Source organism: Schistocerca nitens, chromosome 2 (assembly GCF_023898315.1).
Source record: "Schistocerca nitens isolate TAMUIC-IGC-003100 chromosome 2, iqSchNite1.1, whole genome shotgun sequence".
Lineage (NCBI taxonomy): Eukaryota > Metazoa > Arthropoda > Insecta > Orthoptera > Acrididae > Schistocerca > Schistocerca nitens.
Genome location: NC_064615.1, coordinates 385,155,168 through 385,164,609, shown reverse-complemented (window position 1 = coordinate 385,164,609; position 9,442 = coordinate 385,155,168). Strand labels below are relative to the sequence as shown.

The 9,442-nt window shown below is 37.6% G+C and overlaps 1 protein-coding gene across 1 annotated transcript in view; it reads right to left on the bottom strand.

Annotated features, from left to right (window-relative positions):
• Nucleotides 1–3,729: 3,729 nt before the first annotated feature.
• Nucleotides 3,730–9,442, bottom strand: part of LOC126235040 (DNA polymerase nu-like) — a 213,925-nt gene continuing 208,212 nt past the window's right edge. The window contains exon 12 of the mRNA XM_049943776.1: nt 3,730–3,926. Coding sequence (XP_049799733.1) covers nt 3,730–3,926 — 197 coding nt within the window. The remainder of the gene's footprint in view (nt 3,927–9,442) is intronic.

Genomic DNA, 9,442 nt, shown 5'->3' with positions numbered 1-9,442 from the left:
TGTCATTAACACCACAACACAAATGGGTGTGTTTGGAGAGGTGCCATGGCAGGGATGCATGGGCTGTTGCTGAATAGCATCACAATGTGTTCAGAGATGAATTGTACTGCTGCACTATCACGGATGACCATCATTGGCAAGTATGGTGGCAGACTGGGGAGAGGTCTCATTCTTTCCAATGTTTTGCTTCCAGTGTGGTATTACTCCTGGCATCATCATGTGGGTAGCCATTGGGTATGACTACAGGTCACACCTAGTAGTGACTGAGAGAATGTGTATGGTATGTCAAGAACATCTTGTGTCCTCATGCATTACCACACTTGTGATACCATTGTTGCTACAATTTTCAACAAGAGAATGCTTGCCCACACATGACACATATCTATATGAACTGCCTGTGTAATGGTGAAGAACTCCTGTGGCCAGCAAGATTCACAGATATTTTCCTGATAGAACATGTGTGGGGCCATCTATGAGTTCAACTCCTTCCTCATGCCAGCATACAGGATATAAAGGATATAAGGGACCAGTCACAATAGTAATGGGCCAGCTTGCCACAGGAAAGGGCACAATGGCATTATGAGACCCTTCCTAACTGAATCAGTGCATGCATTGAGGTCAGAGATGGTGCAGCCTCACACTAATAGGTGGACTCAGATTGCCAAGTTCTTTGTAAACTTGACTTGGTATTGCAATCACTCATCATAACATGAAGTTTCATTTCATTTCCTCCTCCACTTCTGGGTGTTTCACTTTTTTGTCAGGTAGTGCACTTATACATTTACTGGAGTTTGGCTTTGAATTCAGAGTGTGTCTCTACTTGGAATTAGTGTCTTGCTGATGACAACTCATATTTCAGACTGAGCAACCATGGAAGTTCTCCAGATTCTGTACTTCTGGAATCCACAACAAACCTTGCTTTGTTTTTCATATTGGTCTCAATAAATGGGAAAAGGCTTACACATAACAGTGGTGACAAGAGCTTTTGAAATATTCTATACAAAATTGATTCCATTACAAAAACTCTTGGATCAGATACAGCAGAAATTAACCACTCTGCAACAGAAAAGTTATCTTCAAGGGGAATGCCATCGACAGCAACTAACTTTGCTACCGATGGAAACATTGTTTCAAATAACTCTGCAAACTCTGATTCCAATTAATGAAGTTACAGAGGATATTGTTGCTCAGAAAACTGCATTGGGTGCATGAGTAAACAATAAAAGCACTGGTGGACTGTTAAAAATTCAATCTCCTCATTCACAACATGTAACTTTTTGGAGTGCATGGTCAAGAGCAGTGATTATCGGTCCTTACTCTTTGAACTCATTACTCTTGGACATGTGGTTGCTGAGAATTTCAGTGATTTGTCAATTTGACTAAAAGCTTTTTTTGTACAGTTTTAGACAAACTGATGCTGTGGATGGAACTTTGGGACAGAAAACATGAACTGTAAAACATGTTTTCTGAGAAAAGTTCCCTGCATACCTGATCTTCTTGAGAGGTATCTCTATGGTCAGTGCACAAGCCTGATTAGTTCCTTGTGACTTTTTGCTTATGAGGGTTTCATTGTTAACATTGATCATCCAAGGATCCTTGCACACCTGAAGGAGAATACCCATCAAGCAATAGCCCACATACCCATTGCCATACTCAAAAGACTCAACTGGAACTTCAGAATAATCATCATGAAACAGCTGGCCACTCTACAAGTTTCTCATTCCTGTGACTTAGCACACACATGAAGAAGGGCCATCAAAATGTAGAGATTTTAAATCCACTATAATCCCTCAGTGAGCTATCAATTCATATCTCTCTGCTTGGCCAGAGGACATATTTGCTAAAAAAAAGGTAGCTGAATTTTTCTATAGAACAGATTTATTTGATTAATATTTACAGGTTTCATTAGGTAAAGAATTCCAAAAACTGTAGTAATAAATATAGCTTTTGGAGTGTATTAATATAAGAGACTACCATTCAGTACCTGCAGTCTTTCAAACTATTTAGTTGATGTAATTGTCACTGGGCAAAACAGACCGCAGAATTTTTGCAAAATCTGCTGGTTTTGTTTTTGCCTGTAATGTAATCTACAAAAATTTCAATGTTTAAAACTTAATGTTGATACTCAGTAAAGAGGGCGTCACACTCACAAAGAATATATCAAAGGCATTGCTCAGTTGCCTCAGCCCTTTAATATTGTTGTGGTCTTCAGTCTGAAGACTGGTTTGATACAGCTCTCCATGCTACATTATCCTGTACAAGCCTCTTAATTTCTGAGAAACTACTGTGATCTAAATCCATTGAATCTGCTTACCATGTTTATACCTCGGTCATTAATATTAAAGAAACTAAATCTTTTCTTGGCAAAGTTAACTATTCCAATCATTGCATCCCAGGGACTGCTGAAGTCACATACTTACTTAATCAGTTCCATATCCAGTTTACAGCAAATGGAGATCATTGTCTTACCCAAAATACAAGAAAAAAAGGACCATTTAAAAAGCATTGCCAACTGGCTGGTAATCCTTGAAATGTGACCTTCGTACTTAGATATCAAATTAATACACAGTCTGTCCAAAAACAGACAGAATGTTGTATATGACAAGATTTTTCCAAAGAAGCACAAAAACCATGTGCTGAAAAAAGAAACTATACAGAGTTAAGGATAATCTGGTAAATAAAATCTGCATATGTAATTATCAGTATTAGCAAGCTAATCAGCTTGTAATAAACAGTAAGAAAACCATTGCTCTAAAATTCCACAATGTTCCTAACAAGGACATGTTTATCCCATCAGTCTCTATCAATGACGAACCAGTTGGTAACAATACTGAAACCAAATTCTTAGGACTTTGGCTGCAGAGTAACATCAGATGGAATAAGCATATTGAATATCTCAATGCAGAATTGAGCAAAACATGTTACCTTCTTTGTTCATTAAAATCATGCTGTAGTGAGAAAACAGTATTGAATGCATATCATGCGTACTTTCATTCTCGTCTTAGATATGGGGTCAGCTTCTGGGGAAACTCTAAAACAGCTAATAGTGCTTTTAAACTACAAAAAAGGGCCATTAGAATCTTGTTTGGGTGCAAGCATAGAGACTCTTGTAAACCCCTGTTTAAGAAATCTGGTATTCCTCCATTACCATGTGTATACATTATGGAAACCCTTTTGTTCTTTAAATTAAATGTAATAGGCAAGGACCGCAGACTGCAAAAAAACTGTGATATACATGAGCACTTTACCAGACAAAACAGAAACTTACATATGACTCAAATCAGCACAGCACTGTGCCAAAAAGGTACTTTTCACATGGGAGTTAAGCTTTATAACAAACTTCCTGAAAACATAAAAGCTATCACTGAGGTCAATACATTTGGAAAATCTCTTAAGTCATATTTACAGCATCACTGCTTTTACTCCATTGAAGAATATTTAAATTTATGAAATGTGTTATATAAATACTTACATGTAAAGTGTATTATTGTAACCTTAAATATGTATGCCTTGAAATGACTTTCAGCCTGTATAATTATAACTTGACTTGTCCAATGTCTTATGCATAAGCTGCTATGTAGACAACAGGACCAATAAAAAATACAAATACAATACAATACCATTTCTCTTAATAACTAAGTAAATGTTCTTGAGTTGCCCTATTTTATGCATATTCTTTTCATATACAATATAATCAAATAAGAAATCAAAGTCAGATTCTTGTGCCATTTAAACAGGAAGATAAACCACTTTGTAGAGTCTGTAATCAAAATGTATACCTCTCACAGTATCAAAATTCTCATCTTTGACTTCCCATACAAGCTCATCATGTATCTGTATTAATAAATGTACATCCAGTTCAGGATGCTTTAAAAATTCAAGTTCTGTACGTATCATTGCACATTTACAGATATCAGCAGCTGAACCTGTAGGGAAATCATACAACATTACTTAGTGTGCATTTAATATGTAACTAGATTTTAAAGCACAATTGCCTGGCATAACATTCAGAAAATGTCTTTCTTTGCTAAACAAAGTTTTTAAAGATTTAACTTCAGATACTTCATCCAGGTGGTAAAACAACAATAGATAAAACAAAACCAGCATTCACATTTTTGTAAACAAAGTCCACTGAATATATTCAGCATCATCTTAAAATAAAAACGAAAATGTAACAGTAAACTTAACAAACCAGTGTTTGCATGGTTAATGAGCATGAGTGGTAAAACCCATATGGAATGATGAATAGCACAAAACAATAATTTCAAATAGTTTCAGTCCTAGAGTTATGCTTCCTCTAAAAAAAAAGGCTACCAATCTATGTAGAACTACTCTACTTTTTGTACTTCTTTAATTAATACCTCAGGGGATCACTATAAGAATTAATAGAAACTTCAAATAAAAAAAAAAATAAAAAATTTTTTTAAAAAAACTGGCCTGTGACTTAGTAAATCATCGTCTTGCAGGTACCTCTTTGAAGGCACATGTGGGTAGTGCTCGTCAGGCCAATTGTGATATTTGATAAACCATATGTGCCTGGGTGATTTCCAATGGTAAACACCTCATATCCAACTGTGAGCACCTCAACTGTGGTTATGTGTGGGTTGGAAAACCTTGGTTACTGAGCTAGGAGTTCGTCAGAGGCACTAGTCCTTTCAGACCACAAGCTTCAGGAATGTTTTAACAACAACTGTGAAGAGTGATGGTGGAACATTGTGTGTCATGAGAAACAGGGACCTTAGCTTAACTGCTTGGATTGTGAGGATGGTATAAAACTCTATTATAAAGTCCTTGATTTCAATATGTGTTAAATATCTGTTCAGAGAAGGGAAATTGTATGTTGCCTGTATCTTCCAGCAAGAGAGTCTATGGAAATCAAAACTCTGATGGCTTCCACTGACAAGCACCCAAAATTAGTCCTCCTTCTTGGTTACATTAAGAGACAAAAAGGTGCTATGAAGTACACTGTCTGTTGTAAGGGAGGAATTGCTGAGAGCCTTATCCAATCTGATAACCTACACTTCATCAACAGTAGGCATAGACTCATTTGAGCAATACTTTGAAATAATTCTCTTTATAGCCATCATTATTCTTTTTAAACACATCATTATTCTCTTGATTTTTTGCAGATACTGTTCAGTTAGATGTGGAGGCCAATTCCCCATCAAGTGACCACATTACCCTCCCAAAGCAGAGAAGCCCCTGGAAGAAAGCTATTGAAATGAGCAATAGGAATATGACTCATTTCAGCAGTACTTTGAAATAATTCTCTTTATTCACATCATTATTGTCTTGATTGTTTGCAGGTGATGCTCAGTGAGATGTGAAGGTCAACTTCCACTCAAGATTCACTTGCAAAACAGATGTCCCTAAGGAAAGCTAATGAAATTGATGCAAACTGTAAATAAGTGCTTGTGGTGGAAGAACTATATCAGAAGAATGCTACTAGTGCCTTATAGAATGACTAAGAATCAGTTTCTCATTTCACAGTGCAGGACAGAGTGCCTTGGTTAAGGCACTCCATTTGTGTTTGTTTCTTGCATCAGCCATATTGGTTATTAATTCTTTTATTCCATACAGCAGTACACACTTAGTGGGAAACAAATGCTTCCTGTGTGTGTTGCGTTCTGTGTCTTCACTGATCTAAAATGCATGCTGTGGGAGGGTTAGTAAAAAACTTTGTGACAGCTGGGTGGGGAGAGTGGGGACTTTCTATTCACTCTTCAGTTTGCACACTGACTATAGGGGTGTCTGAACATGATAACAGTATCCAGGATGAAACTGATCACATTATGAGCATAATACACCAGGTCACTAAAGTGTTCAGGCCAATTTAAAAGGCACCTTGCTGGAACAATGACTATTGGTCTGTGATAAGGGACAGGTGAGCAGTACTGGAAAGATTTGAATGCAGAGCAGTCACAGATAGTCTCCTGGCCTTTCAGGATGTCAAGGGAAAAATCAAGACAAATCATTAATAAGACCAAAGAATATGTACTACACAATTCCTGGACACAATTACAAGTTCTACGAGAGTATATGTGCCATCTGTATGATTTTCAACAGACTATCCCAATCATAATTATCCATGAACCATGGACCTTGCCATTGGTGGGGAGGCTTGCGTGCCTCAGCGATACAGATGGCCATACCGTAGATGCAACCACAATGGAGGGGTATCTGTTAAGAGGCCAGACAAATGTGTGGTTCCTGAAGAGGGGCAGCAGCCTTTTCAGTTGCTGCAGGGGCAACAGTCTGGATGATTGACTGATCTGGACTTGTAACACTAAACAAAACGGCCTTGCTGTGCTGGTACTGCAAACGGCTGAAAGCAAGGAGAAACTACAGCCGTAATTTATCTCAAGGGCATGCAGCTTTACTGTATGATTAAATGATGATGGCGTCCTCTTGGGTAAAATATTCTGGAGGTAAAATAGTCCCCCATTCGGATCTCCGGGCAGGGACTACTCAGGAGGACGTCGTTATCAGGAGAAAGAAAACTGGCATTCTACGGATCGGAGCATGGAATGTCAGATCCCTTAATCGGGCAGGTAGGTTAGAAAATTTAAAAAGGGAAATGGATAGGTTAAAGTTAGATATAGGGGAAATTAGTGAAGTTCGGTGGCAGGAGGAACAAGACTTTTGGTCAGGTGAATACAGGGTTATAAATACAAAATCAAATAGGGGTTGTAGATTGTAGATTGTATTTTATTGGTCCTGTTGTCTACATAGCAGCTTATGCATAAGACATTGGACAAGTCAAGTTATAAATATACAGGCTGAAAGCCTGTGCGAGTGTATACCCGTCCTTTTTTCCCCCTAAGGTAAGTCTTTCCGCTCCCGGGATTGGAATGACTCCTTACCCTCTCCCTTAAAACCCACATCCTTTCGTCTTTCCCTCTCCTTCCCTCTTTCCTGATGAGGCAACAGTTTGTTGCGAAAGCTTGAATTTTGTGTGTATGTTTGTGTTTGTTTGTGTGTCTGTCGACCTGCCAGCACTTTCATTTGGTAAGTTACATCATGTTTGTTTTTAGATATATTTTTCCTACGTGGAATGTTTCCCTCTATTATAACCATATTTCGCAAGTTAGATACACACACTTCTACACTCGCGGCCATCTTGCAGGAGTAGTTTTAATAATGAATAAAAAATAGGAGTGTGGGTAAGCTACTACAAACAGCATAGTGAACGCATTATCGTGGCCAAGATAGACACGAAGCCCATGCCTACTACTGAAGTAAAAGTTTATATGCCAACTAGCTCTGCAGATGATGAAGAAATTGATGAAATGTATGATAAGATAAAAGAAATTATTCAGGTAGTGAAGGGAGACGAAAATTTAATAGTCATGGGTGACTGGAATTCCAGAGTAGGAAAAGGAGAGAAGGAAACATAGTAGGTGAATATGGATTGGGGGTAAGAAATGAAAAAGGAAGCCGTCTGGTAGAATTTTGCACAGAGCATAACTTAATCATAACTAATACTTGGTTCAAGAATCATAAAAGAAGGTTGTATACATGGAAGAAACCTGGAGATAGTAGAAGGTATCAGGTAGTTTATATAATGGTAAGAAGAGATTTAGGAACCAGGTTTTAAATTGTAAGACTTTTCCAGGGGCGGATGTGGACTCTGACCACAATCTATTGGTTATGAACTGTAGATTAAAACTTAAGAAACTGCAAAAAGGTGGGAATTGCAGGAGATGGGACCTGGATAAACTGACTAAGCCAGAGGTTGTACAGAATTTCAGGGAGAGCATAAGGGAACAATTGACAGGCATGGGGGAAACAAATACAGTAGAAGAAGAATGGGTAGCTCCGAGGGATGAAGTAGTGAAGGCAGCAGAGGATCAAGTAGGTAAAAAGACGAGGGCTAGTAGAAATCCTTGGGTAACGGAAGAAATATTGAATTTAATTGATGAAATGAGAAAATATAAAAATGCAGTGAATGAAGCAGGCAAAAAGGAATACAAACGTCTCAAAAATGCGATTGACAGGAAGTGCAAAACGGCTAAGAAGGGATGGCTAGAGGACAAATGTAAGGATGTAGAGGCTTATCTCACTAGGGGTAAGATAGATATTGCCTACAGGAGAATTGAAGAGACCTTTGGAGAAAAGAGAACCACTTGTATGCATATCAAGAAATTCAGATGGAAACGCAGTTCTAAGCAAAGAAGGGAAAGCAGAAAGGTGGAAGGAGTGTATAGAGGGTCTATACAAGGGCGATGTACTTGAGGACAATATTATGGAAATAGAAGAGGATGTAGATGAAGATGAAATGGGAGATATGATACTGCGTGAAGAGTTTGACAGAGCACTGAAAGACCTGAGTTGAAACAAGGCCCCGGGAGTAGACAACATTCCATTAGAACTACTGACGGCCTTGGGAGAGCCAGTCCTGACAAAACTCTACCATCTGGTGAGCAAGTTGTATGAGACAGGTGAAATACCCTCAGACTTCAAAAAGAATATAATAATTCCAATCCCAAAGAAAGCAGGTGTTGACAGACGTGAAAATTACCGAACTATCAGTTTAATAAGTCACAGCTGCAAAATACTAACACGAATTCTTTACAGACAAATGGAAAAACTGGTAGAAGCCGACCACGGAGAAGATCAGTTTGGATTCTGTAGAAATATTGTAACACGTGAGACAATACTGACCTTACAACTTATCTTAGAAGAAAGATTAAGGAAAGGCAAACCCACTTTTCTAGCATTTGTAGACTTAGAGAAAGCTTTTGACATTTATTTATTTATTTATCTCTTGTTCCGGTGATCCATATTGTGACAGTATCACAGGATATGGAACGTGTCAATTTTACAAGCTTTTGGCCAGAATTTATGGTAATACATAAAACAAAACAAAAACAGTAAACAGTAACTTAGGTCCCACTACAAAAAAAATACATTTTAGAAATAGATAGAGATTACAAAACAAAAAACAGTAAACAGTAACTTAGGTCCCACTACAAAAAAAAACGTTTTAGAGAGAGGTAAAGAATACAAAATAATAAGTGTTACAGAGAAATAAATATTGCAAAATATATGTTTACAATAAAAATATTCGGTATTACAAATACAAATTTGGGCATACAGTTGCAATTTACAATACAAGAGATGTTAAACACTGTAGTTCAGGAACTCTTCTAATGTATAAAATGATCCTTGCAATAGTAACTGCCTTAAGGTTTTTTTTAAACAGGAGATCATCATCTACCAAACACTTAATTCTTGAAGGGAGGGCATTAAAAATCTTACAGCCACTGAAATAGACTCCTTTCTGCACCATACTTAGATTTGGCTGTTCATAGTGGATATCATGTTTCCTTCTAGTATTGTGACTGTGATATGCACTATTCAGTTTAAAGATGGATTTTTCTTTCCTTATGAAGCACATCAATGAGAATATACATTGCGCAGTGGATGTAAGTATTTCAAG